The sequence below is a fragment of the Sardina pilchardus genome, chromosome 13, assembly GCF_963854185.1.
Source record: "Sardina pilchardus chromosome 13, fSarPil1.1, whole genome shotgun sequence".
Lineage (NCBI taxonomy): Eukaryota > Metazoa > Chordata > Actinopteri > Clupeiformes > Clupeidae > Sardina > Sardina pilchardus.
The window spans coordinates 10,561,363-10,583,871 of record NC_085006.1 but is presented as its reverse complement, the minus strand read 5'-3'; the positions used below and the strand labels follow the sequence as shown (position 1 = coordinate 10,583,871).

Below are 22,509 nucleotides of genomic sequence, written 5' to 3'. Positions count from 1 at the left end.
TGGCCCAGTGATGCCAGTTTTCCCAGAGAAAGAGAGAGAGAGGGAGAGAGTGAGGGACGGAGAGAGGAGAAGAAAGAGAAAATCACACCGTCTGGAAAACATTACTCAGATTCTTGCAGGCGGGGGCTCTGATTATGTTGGGCAAAGAGAGAGCGAGAAAAAGAAAAAAGGATTGAGAGAAGGAGAGAGAGAAAAGGGAGGAGGAAAGACAGGAAAAGAGGCAAGAGAGAGAGAGAGAGAGAGCCAGAGATGCCATTAGCATTTATCTGACACATTAACATTCAGCAGCATTCAAATCTGTTGTTCCTAAATCCTCACAGAGAGTATCGAACTTCACAAAAGCCTCCGTGTCGGGCCGAAGGCCCGCTTCACCCCTTCGCTTCACCGCGCCCACCTCGAGGGGTCAGCTGCGGCCAGTAGATGGCGCCACTTCGCCGCCGCGCGGGGTTAGCGGAGTTGACCTTGGCATGGAGCTTTACCTGCACTTGGACAGGACAGGTGGTGTGTGCTGTGCTGAGCCAAGCAGGGTGGAGAGGAACTGCGAGGGGTGTGTCCTGCGCACATACACACACTCTCATACACACACATATGACCTCACACATTAACCCCGTCGTTTCCTCAGTGGGCAGCCCCTCCCTGTGGCCGGTCACTCAGGAGAGCGGGCTGTGCCCAAACTGAGCTGCAGGACTGATGTCATCACACACACACACACACACACGTACGCGTACGCACACACGCACGCCCTAACTCTCAGAGAGCCTTCTGTGTGCAGGCCAGAGCCAGACATTACCTAAGGGACACCCCGACTAATTATTTACAGAGAGACACTTCATGAGCCTGGTCCTCCTCTGTCCTGCACTGCTTGTCTTGTCTATGGATGGCAGGAGCACGCTCTTCACTACTGAGAGAGAGAGAGAGAGAGAGAGAGAGAGAGAGACAGAGACAGAGAGATGAGAGATGGGGAGGGAGAGAGAGAGATGAGAGATGGGGAGAGAGGGAGAGAGAGAGAGATGAGAGATGGAGAGATATAGATGAGAGAGAGTGTGAGAGAGAGAGAGAGCTCCCCCCATGCCCCTGACTGAGTTATTGGTTAATGTTGCAATCATATATCTCTCTCTAAATCTACTGATCAGTTGTGCCCTGAGTGATGGCAGTGTAACAGATGCGACAGCATGAACCAGCCCCGACACATTCACGCCCCAGTCACTACAATTTATGGAGGGGGAATCCCATGGAGACTGTTCAATTCGCCTGAGTTTGCAGAAGCAGGGGAAGAAGGCTGAGAGGATGATGGTAGAGAGAGAGAGAGAGAGAGAGAGAGAGAGGAGGGAGGGATGGATGGATGTGAAGAGGAAGGAAAGGAGGAGAAAACACACATGGCTCGGCGGTGATTTTTATTTGGACATATTTGATATTCTCTCAGAGATACTGACACGTGTGTTAATCGCCCCTGCCCCAGTCCCAGCTATCCTGCCTTCCAGTCCCCTGAAGGAAAGAAAAAATGTGCACATTTTTTTTCTCTCTCTGTCTCTCTTTCTCTTGACGTGGTAGTTGTGTCCAGATGTGAGGGCTGTGTGTGTGTGTGTGTGTGTGTGTGTGTGTGTGTGTGTGTGTGTGTGTGTGTGTGTGTGTGTGTGTGTGTGTGTGTGTGTGTGTGTGTGTGTGTGTGTGTGTGTGTGTGTGTGTGAGAGAGTGTGTGAGTGTGTGAGTGTGTGAGTGTGTGAGTGTGTGTGTGTGTGTGAGATGTTTGGGGTGGCTTTTTTTGCCCTTTAGCCTGGTTTTAAGAGCAGGCACAGAGAGGGGAACGCACATGGACTCCCAGCCCGATAGGAGTTTTACCTTTCACTGTAAACCCCTTAAAACTCCAGAGCCAAACTCTCAGTCCAGGCTGGGCTGGCTGGGGTAGGTGGGTGGGTGGGCGGGGGGGTTAGAGAGAGTGAGGGGGAAGGGTGGGAGGTGGACAGGGAGGGTGGCACTTTTCAGAGGAACTTGTTCCTCAACATAGAGCCAGAGAGAGAGAGACAGAGAGAGAGAGAGAGAGACTGAAGGAGAGTGGAAGAGAGGGAAAGGGAAAGTAGTAAAGAACAGAGAAGAGACTGAGAGATTTACACCGAGAGACCGAGAGAGAGAGAGGCGAGCAAGGGGAGCAACTGGAGAAGAGATGGCAGCTGGACGTCTCCCACACGCAGAGCAGGCAGAGTTATAATAACAACAAACGATTGCACGATTCCCCCCGACGTGGACAGCTGTTTTGGAAATAAAAAACAGGAAAAAGTTTGTGCCTACGGAGCGAACGGCGAGGCGAGATGAAGTACCGAGCGATGGTAAGAACAGAAGCATGCCTGCACTGCTCACTCTAACCTAGAAGCCCCTTGTTTTCTTAGAGCTGTCTGTGTTTATGTGGGGTTGAAGGAGAGTGTACGTTTGGAGGTGCAGGGCACATATGTTAAGAACTCGACTTGGGGGTTTATGTTGAGACTACCGCAAAGCTTTTTGCAGATCTGTCTTCATGCGTTTTAAGCTAGAGAACACACTCACCTGGTGTAAAAGATTCATAAGTGGATAATAATAGGGACAGCATACATTTGTTTTGCATTCTGTTTTGCATTGACTGTAGCATTTCACTAGTGTTTACCTGGTCATGTCATAAAAAGTGCTTAGAGTTGAGAGTGCTAAGTATACATTTGTTAGCATGGTAGCAAACAGCTGATTGGTGAACATTATCTCTGCTCTGATTCCAAATTCCCATGACCTAATGTGTGTGTGTGTGTGTGTGTGTTGTTGTTGTTGTGCATGTTAGTGCGCGCTTGTGTGTGGGTGTTCCAGCACCACGAGTAGAAGCAATCACTATCTCACCGTCGCTACCCCTCCTGCCGAATTCTTTGGCTCGGAGACAGGGGCGAGAGTGGAGCAGCCGGTAATGAAACTGCTGCCGGCTGGCCCTCGCAGGCCTGATCCGCCCCACACATTGCTTCCCGTCGCTGTCATCCCTCAGGCATTCCCTGCCATCACTCCGTGGCCTGATGACTGCCAATCAGAGGGCTCGGTGTTGAGGGGTCTTCTGATTGCGAAAGGGACTCTGCAGGTCTCTTAAGTGATCTTGTCTACAGATCAACATCACCTGTTCAACCTGTCTCTGGATCAGTGATAGACCATTATGTTTTACAAGAGACTTATCCCAGGTAGTGTTCCATTGATCTGGTCTACAGTGCAACAGCACCTGTTCACCTGTGCCTAAGGTGTGAGACCATGAGTAATATACAGCCGTCTGTTTTTATCAGTTACATCCAATGCTTGTGTGCCGTTTCCAAGCCAAGGAGATATCTCACAGCTCTCCTATCTGATACCATGTACAGTAACTATGTACGTCTGTAACTATGTAAACATCTCGAGGAACCGGAAAACAGGCCTTTAGTACATAAAAGGCTGATGAAAAATGACTTGTGGTAAGAGCTTCCTGTTCACCCATGTCACTCTCATTTTCACCCTGCATTGTCATTTTTTGCACGGTTCCTCCCCTCCTCTCTACTTCTCTCATTCACTCGCTCTTTCTTTCTTCCTGACGTCTTCTTCTTTCACTCTCACTCTGTAGCTCTTTTTCAATTTTAGTTTCGCTGTGGGCCATTCCCATAGAGAGCCTGTCAGAGACTTAGAAGAAATGCTCATCTCCCCTGAACAGAACATCATCATCTACATACCTTGAAATGGTCACTTTAAGTAACAGCGCAAAAAAGACTCCAAAGACTCCAGATATCGGCCCACACTGTACACTGCTGGCCTCAGCTTCTCCGGTTATGGCAGAGGTGGAACTCAGGAATGTGTGTCCCTGCTGACTTGTCATCTAAATGCCCTCTACACTGTCATGAGTTCGCTCTGAATACCTTCTATTGTTCCCCAAACTGTTCAGCTGGCAACACAAACCCTCGTCGTCGGTGGCATGTGTGTGTGTGTACGTGTACATGTAGTGTGCCTTTTTTTTCGTTTCCTCTGTACGTATGTTTGTTTACCTCGAACACTTTCACCTGCTGAGACGGAGCCCGTCGCACCTGTCTGTCTGCTTTCCCTGGGGATTGCCGCGGAGCAGCTGGGGACGCCAATCCATCAGCGTCCTTTTAAACTGCAGTCAAAGCTACTGTAATCAGGACCTCGCTGTGGAAACGACCTCCTTCCCGTCACAGCTCTTATTCTGCATGCGATGTCGCAGCAACTGTTCAAACCCTTCGGCTAAATAAAGCGGAAAAAATGCTCTACCGTTCAAAGCAAAAAGCAAAACACTGCACATTACGTTCTGGGGATTTCAGTCAAAAGCTGGACATATCCCTGGGAAGTTTAGATGAGTCACATTTGCCCAACGTTCCTCATAATGCAACCCAGCAACTTCCCTACCCCTACCAGCAACTATAAAAGTTGCTCATTGTATTCTTGCAAGTTCAGAATTTTGGGGCAGAACTCGGAGTTCTCTGTGTTCTCCAGCCAGCTGTGCAGAGAACAGTGATGCGGTGACCTCTTGCCACCTCTTGGCCTCTGCCACAGTTCAGCTATCAGCAGGGAACCCCCCTCCATCCCAGAAACTGCCTCCATCTCATTTCGATCTGCAGTCATTCATGCTTAACATCATTCCCTTTTCTTTAGTACTTTCATTCTTTGTCATTCAGCATGACCACTCTCTTTTCTAGTATTTTATCTTTTGTTAATTTTGAGGGGATTTTGCTCTGTATGGGCAATACCCCCCCCCCCCCCCACACACACAGAAAGACCTGACTGTGAGTGGAGAGTTAGGGGTGGGTCTAGGCAGCTGGATGGTTGAATCAGTGTACAAAAATGCAGTATTACCATTTCCTTCAGCAGTGTTTTCTAACCCTAACACAATGCTGTTTCAGAGACTTTTTGAGTGTGTGTGTGTGTGTGTTTGAGTGTACTGAGTGTTCTTAAACCATGGCAGTAGTTGCTGGATGTAATGGAAAGCCACGCTTGAACCGAGTTCCTGAGACTGCGCTGGCACTGGCAGCCTAGTGTTTGTGCACTTCCAAAACATAAATTTGAAATGTGGCCTCTGCTCAGAATAACGTCTCCGTAGAGCGGACTATTGACAGAGCCGAAACACGATGCATGCTGACGCAGGCACACTGCATCCGAGCCGTTCCATATTTAACCGATCTGCCCAAGCAAACCACCTCATTTTTTTTTAGAGATTCTTTTGCCCTTGCCTTGTGCCTGCGGCTGTAGGAAGGTCGAAGCCTAAAGAGCGAGCATTGTGTGCCGTTAAGCGCTCACTCCCTCAGTGTCTGACCCGGCTGACTCTGACATTCTCCCGAGGAGGACGCGGAAGGACGGAGAAGGACAAGAAGGCCAGAGAGAAGGAGGAAATGTCAACGTGAGAAGGAGAGAAGGAGATGGACAAAGATGCCATGTCAGACAGTCAGAAAGAAAGGACTCGAGAGAAAGAAAGATGAAAAAAGGAAGGGAGGAAGGAAAGACAGAAGGAAGGAAAGGAAGAGGGTAAAGAGGGAAATGAATGAAGAGCCAAAGAGACAGACTGAAGGAAGGAAAGGAGTGGAGAGGAGATGGAGATGGAGATGAAGATGGACAGAGAGCTGGAGAAGGATTCCAAGAGCCTGAACAGGGAGACTATGATGAGGCAGGCTGTGAGAGTCGGAGAGTGTGTGTGAGAGTGTGTGTGTGTGAGAGAGAGAGTGTGTGTGAGAATGTGTGTGTGTGTGTGTGTGTGTGTGTGTGTGTAAGAGTGAGTGAGCTCTGACACGCAGGACCGGCCTGTTCGCCCGTCTCCCTTTTCCCCCCCGACTCCTTTGTTTGCTCCACAGGATCTGGAAAGTCTGACGGCATGGCAGGCAGTTAGGGCAGGCAGGCAGCGCGGCCCGAGGTATTAGCACGGGGGTGCCGGCCCGGGGGCCTCGCGGACGCCGGTCAGGGAACGCCAGGGGTGGACGGGGCGGGAGCAGGAAGACCCGACTATAGAGGAACAATGAAGTCATGGAGCAGGAGCTCCGAGAATTCTGTTTGTAAAAGGAGGCGTGGGAGAAAGGGGGCTTCCTCTTGTTAGACCACTATACGGTTCCATTCCAACAGCTCCTGGCAGCGGGCCGCTGTTTTTTTGGAGTTTGCCACTGCGGTCCTTTTCCACACGTCTTCGCCGGTTTTATGTGACCGGCGGCGGAGGATGCCTGGGTGACGACGCCTTCCCTAACGAGATGGACGTTACGAGGCCTGGGAGAGCGTCCACTCACAGAGGCGTGAGATGAGAGGAGACGTGTGTGTTCTCAGCGCTGAAATACCAGTGATGGAGTGTGTGTGTGTGTTTGTGTGTATGTATATTTGTGAGAGAGAGAAGGAACATCTCCACACCACACACACACACACCCACACCCACACCACACCACATACACACACACACACACCCACTCAACCACACACACGCACACACACACACACACACACACACACACACACACACACACACACACCCCTTAGCAGGCAGGTGAGGGTCAGAGTGACCATGAGTAGGTGAGTCACTGCACTGGGTGGAGAAAGAGGCCCCTTGCACCTGGCTCTCCCCTCCAGGATTTGACTAATGGTAGAGATGAGTAAGGACCTCAGCTTTGAATGCGCTGTGACGTGGGTTGGTTTCAGCACCAACAGCAAAAAGCTCCCTCCAGTGGTCCAGCTGGACAGTTAAGCCTCAGTAATCACATCATCAAACAAAGCTCCATTTATATAGATTTATTCTCCTGCACTCATCATTTTGTTCATTATCGTTTTAGTGCAAAGGCTTGTGACCTAATCATTTGAAGCAAATATAATCACAAATGTATCGGCAGTTTTTGACCGAGGGCAGGATAAATCTGTCGTCTCGAATGACTAGTGCCAGCGCATCTGGCTGTAGACCGCCATTTAGTGAATAGTTCTGCATAGCCAGAAATCCCAGAATGCAGTGTTTCCGATCTTTGTCATTTTCCATGCTTAACACAGAGGCCCATTCAAAAGACCATAGACACCGTAGTGGACAGACTGGCCTCATGAGAAATCATTTGTTTAGCTGTGACCACAAAGAGCAATATTTCCTTACTGTTCCTCTATTAGTACATGACCTCTGTCTGCCTGCAACTCTCACCCTGAGAGAGAGAGAGAGAGAGAGAGAGAGAGAGATCGAGGGAGAGAGACTATGACTATTAAGGAGCCAATTAGCAATAAAACCAGCCCATATTATAAAACATCAACCCCCACACACATACAAAAAACAAACAAGGAAAAAATAAACTATACACAATAAAATAATAAAAACAAATGAAAGAAAACCAACAAACAAAATGAGCTATATCAGTCAACCTTGTATAGGTCACATAGTTCAGAAATTGAGTAACAATTCCCCCTTCTCATTCACCAGAAAGAGAAAGAGAGAGTGAGTGGTAGAGAGAGGGAGGGAGGGAGGGAGGAGAAGAGAGCGGGAGGATGGTAATGAGATGGAGGGAATGTGACAATGATGGAGATATTAAAAAGGCCTTCGCCATGAGTCGAGGGGAGTTGTCTCTGGAACATTCAGAGAGGAGTGAGAGAAGTAATAACAGTGGCGCCGACGGCAACAAAGATGAGGATGATGAGGATGATGATGATGCTGATGAAGAAGGTGATAGATTGAGAGCGCAGTCACTTCCTGGCACCGGACTTTTCCGCTGCCCTCTGCCTCTGTTCCATTCACTCCCTGTGTTTTCCCTCCCTCTTGCCTTCGGCTCTGCCTCCTCCTCCTCCTCTTCCTCCTCCCCCTCTGGTGAGGGAGGTGCTCTGCCATGTCATCTGCCTCCTCCTCCTCCTCCTCCAGTGAGGAGGTGCTCTAGTCACCGGTGCTGAAGTTGCCTCAGCTCTCCTTAATTAATGCTCTTTCTCAGGTGTGCTGGCGCTCCCCAGGGCCCTAGGGCCGCTGTGTCAATAACAAAACAACAGTATGGGCAGCTGTTATGTTCACACTGTGCTGTTGCATATTGGCCTATTTGTCTGTCTGTGTGTGTGTGTGTGTGTGTGTGTGTGTGTGTGTGTGTGTGTGTGTGAGTGTGTGTGTGAGTGAGTGGCTCTGCATCTGCGGGTGTGTTCATCCCTGTGCGTTGTTGTTTCGAGGAGCAGCATTACAGTAAATCCTCTGTGGTCAGTAGTACAAAGAGGTCTTCATTAACGTGAAGTGTGTCTGTGTCCGTGTTTGCGAGCGCAAAAGTGTGTGAGTGTGTGTGTGTGTGTGATGAGACAGCGCCAGAGTCTGCGTGCAGGCACAAGCGTTTTCCACCCATCGCTTCGTTGACGACAACCTCTCCACTCTCTTTTGGCTCGAGAGGGAAAGTTTTTTTTGCCGTTGGGGGGAAAAAACAGAAACGTGACGAGTAAAGCCCCCTGATAACCGAGGCCATGGATCTGAGCAAACTGGGAGACCTGATGCGCAAAACACAGAGCGCCATTGTAGAGAAGGAGCGTCTGATCAAGGCCATGGATGACATCCAGTCAGTAAGTGTCTCCGCTGACTCGAGATCAGCCGCATCTCTCTTGTGCAGCACAACTTTGGGTGGAGTTGCATTCGCCGGGCTGTGGCTGTGGCTTGACTGTAGCCCGATATGAAAGGTGTGACTTTCTTCATGTCAATTTTCTCAGTGTGGTTTGTATTTAGAGGGTTTTGTGGGCAAATTTACTGAACATGAAGGGCAGTGCTGGAACTTGTCGTGAAACTTGTGTGTTTATTATTCATGAGCCGTATGTTGTTCTGTAAACGTGTTTTTTTTTTCTGAGAGCGAGCGTGTTTAACCTGCCAGACAGAGTCCCTGGCGAGACTGCTGTGCGCCTCGTAAGCGCTCCCAGCCAGACAGCAATCGGAGGACGTGTTGTGCGCTGTCGGAGCCACTTTGAAGACATGTTGAAGCGTTTAGCAGCAGCTAGCAGCTTCACAAACATCAGTCACCTGCTCTGTCGGGGCGTGCCTGTTGTCGAAGAGTCTCTGTTAGTTTTTCCCCTGCTGACACGTTGCCCTCTCTCTCCCTCTCTCTCTTCCTCTTCCTCTCCTTCTCCCTCTCCCTCTTCCTCCCCCTCTCCCTCTCCCTCTCTCTCTCTCTCCGCCTTCCACTCTCCATCTCTCTCTCTCTCTCTCTCTGTGTCTCTCCCTCTTCCTCTCCCTCTCTCTCTCCTCCTTCCACTCTTCCTCTCTCTCTCTCTCTCTCTCTCTCTCTCTCTCTCTCTCTCTCTCTCTCTCTCTCTCTCTATCTCTCCCTCCCTCCCTGCACAGGCGGTTGGCGTAGACGGGGTGCGGGTAATGATGGAGAGCGCCCTGACGGCCAGAGACCGGGTGGGCGTGCAGGACTTTGTCCTGCTGGAGAACCACACCAGCGAGGTGGCCTTCATAGAGAACCTGCGCAAGAGGTTCAAGGAGAACCTCATCTATGTAAGTAGCAAAAACAGAGCTAACATGTCCCGGGTTTTGTGTTCCTTGCTGAGTCTGTGTTGCTTGAGGGGTGGGAGGGGAGGGAAGGGGTTGAAGCTGTGAGGTGCACTGAAGTTGTGGGTGGGTGAGTGGGCGGGGATCATCATTAAAGTGTTTTTCCAAGGTTGCATCCAGTTGTGCTCCTCTTCAATCCTTCAGCCGGCAACAAAAAAAAAAGAAAAACATTAAAAACAGATGTTCTCTCTCTCTCTCTCCCTGTGTGTGTGTGCATGTGTGTGTGTGTGTGTGTGTGTGTGTGTGCGTGCATGTGTGTGTGTGTGCGTGCATGTGTGTGTGTGTGTGCGTGCCTGTGTGTGTGTTTGTGTCCCCCCCCCCTCCCTCACCCCCTGCAGACATACATTAGCTCAGTGTTGGTGTCGGTGAACCCGTACAAGGAGCTGGAAATCTACACCAAGCAGCACATGGAGCGATATCGGGGAGTCAACTTCTACGAGGTCTCCCCCCACATGTGAGTGATGCCCGCAGGCCGCCTGTGCCATCCCTGAGATAGTGTGTGTGTGTGTGTGTGTGTGTGGGGGGGGGGGGTTAATCTGCTTATGTAAGCGCTATCAAGTGGACGAGTGGTGGGAGTGATGCATGGGCACCGTGTTTGCACAGCCTGTTGTAGATGTTGCTAGGAGATCTGGGAATTCCTTTCGGAATATTTGAACTTGCTGACCAGTGTGGTAGTGGAATGCATGAGGCAGACTTTGCCGTGAGCTCAACATTCCTACTCAGCCCCCTACCACATACACTCCCATCCTGTTCTGTTCTATTTGCTAGCCAAATGTTTTCTGTCTGCTCCTATTGGTTGAGGGTTGAGATTTTTTTATTTTTTATTCTGTCATCCTTGGCAGTTTCGGGGCCAGAGGCAGGGCACGGAGGGGTGCCCGGGTGGGTTCTCTTTTAGGGAGATGCCCTTCATAGCTTACGCACAAAGAGCCCTGCTCGGGCTATCGCCAGCCGAGGGGTTATCTGAGCTTTCAGTGACGCAGCGTAAGGGCCTGAAATAACAAAAGCACTGGTGCTGGTGTGCCCACTTCCACACCCGCTCCCGGACACGCACTCCCACTGATGGGACAGCAGCAGGCTCTCATGCCGGCCGGGGCTCTCCTTCCTCTGTCCAGCCCGGGCCACATGCTGTACACACATCAGGCCAGACATGCCCACGGCAGCATGAGCTGAGCTGGCACTCGGCACGGCAGAGTAGGCTGCTCCAACAGGGCTCGCCCATGACTGCATTATGTCATCCCCACAGCAGGAATGAATGAATGAATGAATGAATGAATGAACATATTAGTGAATGAAATGCATTCGTTCATTCATTCATTCATTCTGTGAATGCTGTGTGATGCTGAGTAAACAATTTGCTTTGATGTGGTCCTACAGAGCCCACGTTTGCTGCAGATACTATATGTTCATACAGTAGTATGACGTGTAACATCGGCCTAGTTATGAGCTATATGTGTTCCTCACTCTTGTCACGCTCTGTCTCCTATCAGCTATGCTGTGTCAGATAACGCGTACCGCTCCATGCGGACCGAGCGGCGGGACCAGTGCATCCTCATCTCCGGCGAGAGTGGCGCCGGGAAGACGGAGGCCTCCAAGAAGGTGCTGCAGTACTACGCCGTCACCTGCCCCGCCAGCGACCACGTGCAGTCGGTCAAGGACCGCCTCCTGCAGTCCAACCCCGTCCTGGAGGTAAGCACGCCTTGACCACTACACAGTTAGATCTTTTTTTTTTTTTTTTTAAGTAAATTTTTTGGGCGTTTTATGCCTTTATTGACAGTGACAGTGGAGAGTGACAGGAAGTGAATGGGAGAAAAGGACAAAGGGGGCGGGAATCGAACCCGGGTCGCTGACGTGCGGTGCAGATGCCCCAGCCAGTTGCGCTACAGCTGGGGCCACAGTTAAATTTGTTAATGTCGGCTAAGAAATCTTGAAGAAAACTTCTCTTAGATATTGTCATAAGGATAGACAGTACACACTAAAATGTGATCATCATCAGTAATGGGACTGAGGAACAAAGAAGAGTACAGTGTTTTGTGGATAGAGTACCTAGTATATGTCTTCAGTCATTTTAAAATAAGACAATTAAGAACGTTTTGCTTTTGTGTTGCCCTTAGTACCTTTCAAGGACACATATGCATGCACACACACACACACACACCCCTTACCCTCCAGGCCAGGCTTAGTCAGCAGCACCCATAGCTCATACTGTAGCTCGTCAACAAGCTGGTCTCACACTTCCCTGGTGATGACCAGGAGCAGGCCTTAGCTGTGTAGAGGCGGGGCGCGTTGTTGTGTACGGTACGGTGCAGACGCACGCAAATTACAGTGCCGCGCGCGGAGCAGGATGTCTGAGAATGTCACGGCGGGGTGGCGGAGGGAGGAGGTCGTCGTCGTCGTCAGGCGGGGCGGATGCAGCCGCCGTGTGTTGTGGCTGTGCTGCTGTGGCCTCCAGATGTGTGGCAGATGTGCGGGAGGTGCGAGAGAAGTTGCCCCCTCTGTGATCTGCCCCCCTCCACCTCCCCCACCTGTGTCTGGGAAGGGCACAGCAGGACTTCTGTCTGTTCCTGTAGACACGGCACTGTACTTGTTATTTATCTCTATTTTATCCCCCTTGTTTATTCCCCTGAACCGTTATTCCCCAGGCTTTCGGGAATGCCAAGACTCTTCGCAACGACAACTCCAGTCGCTTCGGAAAGTACATGGACATCCAGTTCGATTTCAAGGTGAGCGAGTCATGTTATGTTGAATGCATAACCTGTCCCTGTTGACTGGACATGAAGTACTCATATCTCACCACCCTCTGTTTGTCTTGTTATCCATGATCATGTTTACCTGGTGTACCTCTTCCTATGTGTTATGCTGCATGAATTGGGGTCCTTCTATTTGTGGGTGTCTCCACACCTGCCTGTATATATTGTCTACGCCTACCCCAGTATCCCTGCATCACTCGTTCCTCTCGTTCTCCCTCCTTCTCCCCCTCGTCCACCTCCTCTCCCTTCTTCCCCCGGCCGTGGCAGGGCGCGCCGGTGGGCGGCCACATCCTGAACTACCTGCTGGAGAAGTCGCGCGTGGTGCACCAGAACCACGGCGAGCGCAACTTCCACATCTTCTACCAGCTCATCGAGGGCGGGGAGGAGGACCTGCTGCGCAGGCTGGGCCTGGAGCGCAACACCTCGCAGTACCAGTACCTGGTCAAGGTACACACACACACACACACACACATACACACACACACACACAGCATGCAACAGTACCTGCATGACGCATACATAGATACCCACACACACACACACACAGTCATATATATATACATAAACACAGATACATACACACCCACCATCACTCAAAAGTGTAAACAAGGCACCAGTGGGTCTCACAAATGTACACTACACTTGCACACACACAAACACACACAGCAGTACCTGCACGATGCATACATACTGTAGATACCCACACACACACACACACACACACACACACACACAGTCATATACATAAACACAGATGCACATGCACACACAATCACTCAAAAGTACAAACAAGGCACCAGTGGGTCTCACAAATGTCCAAATGGAGTGTCCTTTTTCTCAGTCATGTCGCTCAGATAGATGCAGCCACAGTGATGCTACAAATTGATACTGATGCTCATTCGTCCAGATAAACACCCAAGTAAACAGACCGTCTGAAACCATGTGAATATGTACAGCAAGCACACACAGACGCGTATGACTCAGGCAGATTTAAAGAAACACACACAAACACACATAAACACATAGGTCTCTCAACCCCCACTGTTTTAATGGAGGAAGTGTGGATCAGTTGAGCCTCCTCCCTCCCCTGTCCCCAGGGGAGTTTCCCCAGAAGAGAGCTCTCGTCCTTGGAGACCTCGTCAGCTAGGCTGCCTGTGCTGCTGCAGCCTCCACCCAGGCAGATGAGAGTGCATGGGTTCACTCTCACACTCACTCTCACTCACTCACTCACTCACACACACACACACACACACGCACACACACACACACACACACACACACACACACACACACTCTCTCTCTCTCTCTCTCTCTCCCCAACTCACTCGCTCACTTGCTCGATTGGCCAGAGGCTCCAAAGCATGTCCTCGGTCTTCTGCTCAGAGGCACACAGGCATTCAGGTTACATTTCCCATTCACTGCTTTTGAATTTCTCAGCACTATGACGCAAGTATATGAGATGCTAGTGCTTGAGTGTGAAAGTGTCAAGTGCCATTGAGTCAGATTTGATGACTGTATGACTCATTTGGAGCGGTTGTAGTCCTACTTCATAGTCATACTCGTACTAGTTTCTCTTTCATGTGAAAATTGAATGCATCACATTGACCAAAGTAGTTCTCCACAGCGTTAGTTAACATGATACCCTCCACGGCTGAATACAGACTCCTTGCTGCAGAGCAAACAGTAATCTGTGTACGCTGTGGGTGTGTTTCAGGGAAACTGCCCCAAAGTGAGCTCCATCAACGACCGCAGTGACTGGAAGGTGGTGAGGAAGGCCCTGACTGTCATTGGCTTCAGCGACGATGAGGTGGAGGTAAGAGACGCCCTCCCGGCCAGGAGACAGTCCGGAACCTTCTGCCTCATATTTTATGCACAAAACTCATGACGCAGTGCAACAATGTATGCAATATGCTAAGCTCACTGCTTATTACTGACCTCAGATTTGATTCAGATATTCTTGACCTTATGGTTGTGTTGTGTGTATCTGAGTGTCTGTGTATGTGTTTGTTTTCAGTTGTGTTTGTGGGGTCTGTGTATGTGGGTGTGTTTGTTTGCTGTAAAGTTCTGTGTTGTGTCTGTGTGTATGTGCATGCATGTCCATGGCCCTGCATCTCTGTGTAAGGGTGTGTGTTTGTGATTGTGCGTGTTTGTCTGCTGAGAGAAGAGATCCTATGACAGAGCAGCACAGTTACCCCCCCCCCGTCCCCCGCCCCCCCCCCAACAGACACACACACACACACTCTCCCAGGGGAGCTGAGCTAAGAGCGCTCTGACTTTGGCGTGGCGTGTGAGAGGTGGATTGTGCTGAGCGCTTGGGGGGGGTGGAGGGGGTCGTCTGGGCTCGAGGCCATTCCCAGTGCCTCGGAGAGACAGAGGAAAAGGAGCTGATTATGCTCGCCGCGATAGCATCGCATTGTGTATCCTTGCCCCCACCAAGCACACAGCCCTGTAACACGGTTATAAAGCATTAGCCAACGCAGCCATAAAATTACTCCTATCTTATCTGCACCTTTTGATCTCCAAAGCATTGCAAAATGTACCAATCTTCCCCCTTTCTCCCTCCATATCTACCTTCTCCACTCCCCCCCCCCCCCCTATCTCTCTCTGTCCACCCCTCTCTCTTCACTGACCCTGCCTATCTGCCTCATCTGCAGGACCTACTCAACATTATTGCCAGTGTGCTGCACTTGGGGAATGTCCAGTTCGGATCGGAGGACAGTGGCAACGCGTGGATCACGTCTGAGTCGCAGATCAAATACATGTCCAGGGTAAACCCACACACTCCCACCACTCTTCAGCCATCCCATCGCCCATGTACTAACCATACTGTATACTAGTGGAGAGTTGAGAGTCTGTAACAAAGACCCTTTTTTGTGGCTGTAGTTGATCGGAGTGGATGTTGCTGTACTGAAGGAGGCTCTGACCCATAAGAAGATCATTGCCAAAGGCGAGGAGGTATGTAAGCAGCTGTCGGCTCTCTGCAGCAGCGAGGGCCTCTCACTCTCATGCATATCCACAGGGCGTGGCTGTGTCACACTTCGACATTCTTACATGTCAATGAGCGAAGTGGTTTCTGTGTCTAACAATAGGTGGTTTCCTCTCTCTCTCTCTCTGTGTGTGTGTGTGTGTGTGTGTGTGTGTGTGTGCGCGTGTGTGTGTGTGTGTGTCACAGCTGATGAGCCCTCTGAACCAGGAGCAGGCTGCATCAGCGCGCGACGCCCTCTCCAAGGCCGTGTATGGCCGCACCTTCTCCTGGCTGGTCAACAAGATCAACGACTCTCTGGCGTTCAAGGTACGCCTGCCTGCGGCCTTCACCTCCCGCGTCCTTCCTCCCGCGTCCGACTCCTTCACCTCTCGCTGACCCCTCGGCCGTGGGCGGACAGATCAGGACAGCATCCCCTTCCAGCCAGCTACCGAGTCCCAGTCCTCCCACTGCTTGTTATTTGTCCATAAAATACATTAGTGTTTGGACAACGACCCCCCCCCCCCCCCCAAACACACACACACATATACACACACACACACACACACACATACACACCAGTCTGTGCCCCTCCCCTGAATAGCAGCCTGGTAGAGTGGGGATTGGCTGCTGCTACAACACAGGAAGAAGTCCATCAGTCTTGACAGCGTGGCTCCTATTGCTACATAGATGTTTGGCTCCCCCTAGTGGAAATATGTAGAAGTTACAGGCCAGAGAAGAATGGCGTCTCGATATAATGACTCTTTTGAGGGGAGAATTGCTCTTTTGTTGACTCATTGTGTGACACATTTTGCAGGATGACTCACAGCTCTCAAGCAAGAACGCCTCTGTGATTGGTCTTCTGGACATCTATGGTTTCGAAGTCTTCCAAAACAACAGGTACTATTGTACACTTGTGTTGAAGGCTTGAAATTAGTGGTAAAAAAATATTTCTTCAGAGTTATTTGTTCTAGTTAATTGTTTATTTTGATTCTGTTAGATATTAATCCTGATGTTGACTTTGCTGTGTGCTTCTCCACTTTCCTCCCTGGCATCTTTGTAGTTTTGAGCAGTTCTGCATCAACTACTGCAATGAGAAGCTCCAGCAGCTCTTCATCGAACTCACCCTGAAGTCTGAGCAGGATGAGTACGAGGCCGAGGGAATCACGGTGAGAACACTCCCTCTCTCTTTCTCCCCTCACTCACTCTCTCTCTTTCTCCCCCCACTCTCTCTCTCTGTCTCTCATTATCTCTCTCTCTATCTATCTCTCTCACTCTCTCTCTCTCCCTCTCTCCCCCTCTCTCTCTCTTACTTACACACACCTTTCACTCACATTGTATTACCCCTTCCCTTACTTTCTTAATGTAGATAATCTGGTTGCCCATAGTTGTCATCCTGCCTTACTTGAGCGTACTCAAGAGTGCACTATATTCATTTAGAATCTGTGCTAATACTCTTACATAACACACCTTCATCATAGTACAGGAGTTCCTCTAGAACTGTGTCACACAGCTAATTCCTGAGTCAGTCACACACCGTAAACTGATTAAAACTCTACTCTGCTGTGTCATGCTCATCGCTGTCACCCCTTACACAATCATTCCGCCTCAAGCATGCCGGCTTTATACGCTAGCGTTCCCCGTACGTAAGGGATAACGGCCACCGCGGTGTCTGGAATTACTGGATGAGACGGAATGACGTAGTAAATGGATGAGGTGGAGGCAAAGGAGGCCACAATGCAAAGCATAGTGGCATAGTGCCAAGTCCCAAGTTCATGGTGTGTATCGGGTCACCTCAAATGCCGTTATCCCGGTAATGCCCTGGTTGACACTTATGATGGAGGTAATAGTAATGCATTTACAGCACATGAAGGAAACTTGCAGTTCAGTTTAATTCTTTGATTGCTGACAATGGTAACGCTTGTTTACAGTTGATTCCATTGTTATTTAACAGTTGTTTACTATGGCTTTTGTGGTTTCTGTTCAAAAGAAACGTTCTGTTTCTGTTCATTAATATGGAACGGTGGTTGAGAACTATTTTACCAGATCTGCTTCATATGGTCCTGATCTACAGCATTATTAGCCCCCTCCCAGCCAATCAGAAAATAGTATTTATTGTGTCTGGGGAATAGATAATAATGATGAGTGTACAGAGTAGTGACATTCCACACAACACTAATGCTGAATATTATGGTACAGTAGGTCCTCACACAGTAAGAATCTATTCTAGGTTCATAAACTCTACTCTATTATAGTCTCACCCATTGAGTTGTAGTAGATTGATGTCTCAAACTGTACCATGGGTACAGAGGGAGTAGATCTGCACGCTGTATGCCAGCTCCAAAAATAGACTTTATTTTAAGGCTAAAAAGGTGTACTGTATGACCGCTGACCATGACCTTTTTAGCAGGAAAATGTTCAGTTCTGTTTTTGTGAGGTAACTGATTACCTGGCGTTGTTATGACCGTAACCATGGGTCACAGCACACTGGCTTTCTGCACACCACAACCTTGTCATTGTACTTCACTCTCCAGTAGCCACAGTGTAGTTTCTCACATAGGTAAGAACATGTTTGTTCCCCATACGATCCTATTTATGGCATACTATGGTAATGTTATGGTATGGTATGGTAATGTTATGGTATGGTATGGTATGGTATGGTATGGTATGATAATAGTCCTAACAGTCTATCCAAGGGGGTGTGTAGGGCTGACATTGTTGAGCTGGGTACCCATGACGTTGAGGCGTAGGGGTTACTCCACTGTACATGGCATGTGTGTCTGGTCAAAGAACACATTATGGTCTGATGTGTGAAGTGGGGCCCATTGCGTTGTTTGTATGGAAATGCCGACCTCTCGGCCCGGACTCTAAAAACATCTCGGCCCAGCCGCTAATAAAAGAAGGGTCTGTTTGGTGACTCCCATGTCCAGAGTGGGATCAGAATGCTTTGGAGTGGGGATTCCTTGCATTCTGAAAATGTCTGGTTTTATAGCTGTGATAATTTAAGAGTAATACATATTTATCAGTCTGTTTATTGTCTGTGTTGTTTTTCTTTTCTTTAACAGTGGGAGCCTGTGCAATATTTCAACAACAAGATCATTTGCGATCTCGTGGAGGAGAAATTCAAAGGCATCATTTCCATCTTGGTGAGGAATTGTGTCAAAGTTCTCATTTTTACATTTCCTTTTTTCTTTTGCTTTGCTCCTTTTTTTTGAAGTAGGCGCATGACTCGAGTGTCGTTGGCCCTGGTGTCACTTCCTTCTCTCTTCCTTTGTGCTCTACTTCTCTGTCCCTTTCTCTTACCTCCTCTCTCTCTCCCTCTCTCTCTCTCTCTCTCTCTCCCTCTCTCTCTCTCTCTCTCTCTCTCCCTCTTCTCCCTCAGGATGAGGAGTGCCTCAGGCCTGGAGATGCCACTGATATCACCTTCCTGGAGAAGTTGGAGGAAACTGTAGGGGGACATGCTCATTTTGTCACGTGAGTCCACCCAACACAAGCACAGCACCCCCGCACACCCCTTACACACACACACACACACACACACACACACACACACACACCCCTTACACACACACACACACACACACACACACACACACACACACACACACATGCTTAAGGGCAACGCCCAACACTGATCTGACTAATTAATGGACAGCAATAAAGGCTTAACTATATGAAAATCCTATTAAGAAGCTTAGATTATACATGAGTTGGATTAATTGGCCTTGTGTGTTCTGTGTGTGTGCTTGTTCCAGTCATAAGCTGGCCGACGGAAAGACCCGGAAGGTCATGGGCAGGGAAGACTTCAGGCTGCTGCACTACGCTGGAGAGGTCAACTACAATGTGAATGGTGAGAGGTCACTGGAGATTGGCCAGAGGTGCCTGATGTCAGCAGGGGTGGTCCACCAAAGATGATGGTTCACCAAAGATCTTGTACTCAAAATGGGATGTGTTCTCTTTCAATAATTGAATTTCTCTTTGTTCAATTTTTGTAGGTTTTCTTGACAAGAACAACGACCTCTTGTTCAGGAACCTAAAGGAGGTAAGAGTGGTGACAGAAAGAGAAGATGCCAAAGGGAACACATACTGACCGATACTCATGTTGTTTTTAGAGAACAATAGGATTGTCAGTCTCATTTGTGTTGTGTCTGTGTCTGTGTGTCTCCCTGCGGCTAGGTTATGTGCCGGTCAGAAAACAAGATCCTCACCCAGTGCTTCGACAAGGAGGAGCTGACCGACAAAAAGCGCCCAGAAACGGTGAGAACCAGCTCTCGCTCGCTCGCGCTCTTTCCTTTTTTTTTTCTTCTCCCCTCCTCTCCACATTAACGGCCCGCTTGTTTTCAAACAAACGTCCCGCCAGTTTCCCTGGCCCATGGTCCACGCCTCTGCGCATGGCATCAGATGCGGTGATACTCGGGGAATCTCTGCCCCGGGCCCCGCCGGGGCGGCCCACGGCCCAAAGAATGCCCTGACTCTTGGGTGCCCTCCACACTTCGCTCACTGTTTCCCAGCTGGCCCCATCCCCCCCCAGCACCCACAGCGCCACTGCCCATTGGCCGGGTGTGGGTGGCCCGCTCTTGTTGACTGTTTGTGGGCATTGTTGACGGCTAGTCGCTCCCCCCCACCACCACCACCACCGCCATCGCCATCACCATCACCAGCAGCACAACACTGTCAGCGCCTGGTCGGACCGGCACACTGGGACCTGTGTTCTCACCCCAGTCACTCACTTCTTCTCTCCCTCTTTCGCTCACTGGCTTTTCTCTCTGTCTCCTCGGTCCCTGCGTCCTGCGCTCTTCGTCACCACTGCGCTGTTGCTGCCCGCAGACGGCCACCCAGTTCAAGACCAGCCTGGCCAAGTTGATGGAAATTCTGATGTCGAAGGATCCGTCGTACGTCCGCTGCATCAAGCCCAACGATGCCAAACAAGCAGGTATGTTCGCGTGACTCTGGGACAATGACACGACTTACAAATGTAATTGAGTTCTGTTAAGTAAGGTGATGGGAAAGTTTATAAGATGGTGTTAATGATGGTCCAGTGCGCTGAGAATTGACAGCAGCACAGTATATCCTTTGTGCCAGTTTCGCAGCCTTTGTTTTCTGTTTTTAACAGCCTTAGGTTCTTTCAGTAAAACACTCGGTGTGAATTTGATTTATGGGGTCAAATTCAGCTGCTATGTTCATATTGTTGATAGATAATGTACACTTAAAGTTATGGTACTCATGGATGGAAACAGAACAAGAGTATGTGAGCAGTCATGAAAATTATCTCTTGCACTTACTAATAAAGTCTTGTACAGAAAAAAAAGATAAATGATAGCATATTGAAGGTAAAGGTGTATTAATTATTTATGGTAAATAAAGGTCCTCCCCTGGGGAATCTGTGCCCCTTTACTTGTCAGTCAGTAGCCAATTTATTCTTCAATGTTCTTATTCTATCTGTGGAATGTTTTCAGTTTGAGAGTACACATAACTGACACACACACACACACACACACACACACACACACACATACTGTGCATGAGTCCTTTGTCTCAGAATATGAGATCATCTTTGTGTTCTTTACCCTTACCAATGTGGATGACACTATGTCTGTTGGGTGTTCCTTTTATTTAGGTCGTTTTGATGAGGTTCTGATCAGGCACCAGGTGAAATACCTGGGGCTGATGGAGAACCTGAGGGTGAGGAGAGCTGGATTTGCATACCGTCGCCGCTATGAGGTCTTCCTGCAGAGGTACACATCTGCACCTGAACAGCACACCATACAAGTGACAAAATTGCCTTACACCTTGTCTTAACCGAACGCGATGCGAGCGAACATTAGCGATAAAATCCATTTAATTCAATTGTTTTCAATTGGAGTGTCCAGACTGAAGCGACGCGAGCAGCGCAACGTTTTTAAGAGAATGCCCGTTTCTATTTTCCTTTTGTCGCTCACATTGCTCTACTATTCTGAATGAGAAATATGGAATCCCGTGACGCAACACAATGGCATATTTAACGGATTCAGTGTAGACAGACAATATTGACAGTCGCTCGCTTGGATCCGGTTAGGACACGGTGTTAGATTAATAAAATTGTGCAGTTAACTTTTACATTTTTGTACATGTTTTGAGCACGATTCATTGAACATTTTTATAAATGTTGAATTCTATATTGGTATATATGATGATCAGTTTGTATGAATGGCTGGTTGACACTGCTGATATACATTCAATGGAGTACTTGATTTTAATGACCATGTGTGATTATTTGATGATGTTTGTGAATGGTTTATTTTAAAGTCTGTTGTTTTTGTAGTTTGTATTAATTCTGCCTCTGCTTCCTTGTAGATATAAGCCCCTGTGTCCAGAGACCTGGCCCAGCTGGAATGGCCGTCTGGTAGATGGAGTGTCTGCACTGGTCAAACACCTCGGCTACAAGCCGGAAGAGTACAAACTGGGCAGGTTGGTCATTATCAAGAGATCAACAGTCTGAAAGTTGAAGTAGCATGTTGTGATCAAACAATTCAACATTCAACAAATGACTAACAGTAACATTCAGTATGTACTGGAATCCTCCCGGTTTATTTGGAACGGTGACTGATCAGAAGCATGACATTTCTGCCTTCACAGGTCTAAGATCTTCATCCGATTCCCAAAGACTCTGTTTGCCACTGAAGATGCATTGGAAACAAGGAAACACAGTATAGGTGAGTTTGTCTATATCAGTAAAATAATTGTAATGTAGGAGTGAAACTAGTATATGAACATTTAAGAAATAATTATGATCCAATCATAACAATAATCATGAATGAAACCTGTGTTTTTACAGCTACCAAACTGCAGTCAGCCTGGAAAGGCTACAGCCAAAAGATCAAGTACCGCAAACTGAGGAGCTCTGGTGTGTGATCTTAGCTTCTCCTGTTACAATCCTCTTATTTTATCACGTCACTATTGCATGGCGCTGTGTGAGCTTAAAGTGCTGTGACTGTGGGACGTGTTCCTGTAATAGCAGTCTGCTTGACTCTGTGTGACTCGTGACTCCACAGCCATCGTGATCCAGGCGTGGTGGAGGGGAATCCTGGCCCGCAGGAGACGAGAGCGCAGGAGGCAGGCGGCCGACACCATCCGCAAGTGGGTGCTCTTCCCATCAGTAGCAATACGTTCACTTTGGCTTGGTTGGCTAGACATCCCTGTTGGCCTGTCAAAATGCATGAAAACCAGAACTGTTCTCCCTTTTTATAGATAAAGACAATAGATGTCTTAATGATATTGACCACCAAAGTAGAAATGTCCTGGGTTTTCAAGAGTTGTGCCTGGTTTTTATTTCAGAA

At 48.9% G+C, this 22,509-nt stretch overlaps 1 protein-coding gene across 5 annotated transcripts in view; it reads left to right on the top strand.

Moving 5' to 3' along the window:
• The window catches only part of LOC134099059 (unconventional myosin-Ic-like), a 44,603-nt gene that overhangs the window by 16,650 nt on the left and 5,444 nt on the right, over positions 1–22,509 (top strand). For 3 of the 5 annotated variants that reach the window (XM_062551751.1, XM_062551750.1, XM_062551754.1), the window contains exons 2-23: positions 9,275–9,430; positions 9,823–9,938; positions 10,972–11,170; positions 12,124–12,204; positions 12,499–12,678; positions 13,946–14,044; positions 14,886–14,999; positions 15,115–15,186; positions 15,404–15,523; positions 16,011–16,093; positions 16,257–16,362; positions 18,259–18,339; positions 18,576–18,667; positions 18,949–19,043; positions 19,189–19,235; positions 19,370–19,450; positions 20,021–20,126; positions 20,811–20,928; positions 21,527–21,640; positions 21,809–21,885; positions 22,008–22,076; positions 22,225–22,309. In XM_062551751.1, coding sequence (XP_062407735.1) covers positions 9,275–9,430; positions 9,823–9,938; positions 10,972–11,170; positions 12,124–12,204; positions 12,499–12,678; positions 13,946–14,044; positions 14,886–14,999; positions 15,115–15,186; positions 15,404–15,523; positions 16,011–16,093; positions 16,257–16,362; positions 18,259–18,339; positions 18,576–18,667; positions 18,949–19,043; positions 19,189–19,235; positions 19,370–19,450; positions 20,021–20,126; positions 20,811–20,928; positions 21,527–21,640; positions 21,809–21,885; positions 22,008–22,076; positions 22,225–22,309 — 2,291 coding nt within the window. Of the gene's footprint in view, positions 1–2,043; positions 2,325–9,274; positions 9,431–9,822; positions 9,939–10,971; positions 11,171–12,123; positions 12,205–12,498; positions 12,679–13,945; positions 14,045–14,885; positions 15,000–15,114; positions 15,187–15,403; positions 15,524–16,010; positions 16,094–16,256; positions 16,363–18,258; positions 18,340–18,575; positions 18,668–18,948; positions 19,044–19,188; positions 19,236–19,369; positions 19,451–20,020; positions 20,127–20,810; positions 20,929–21,526; positions 21,641–21,808; positions 21,886–22,007; positions 22,077–22,224; positions 22,310–22,509 lie in introns of those variants that run through there. The other 2 variants (XM_062551753.1, XM_062551752.1) reach the window with 1 other exon arrangement.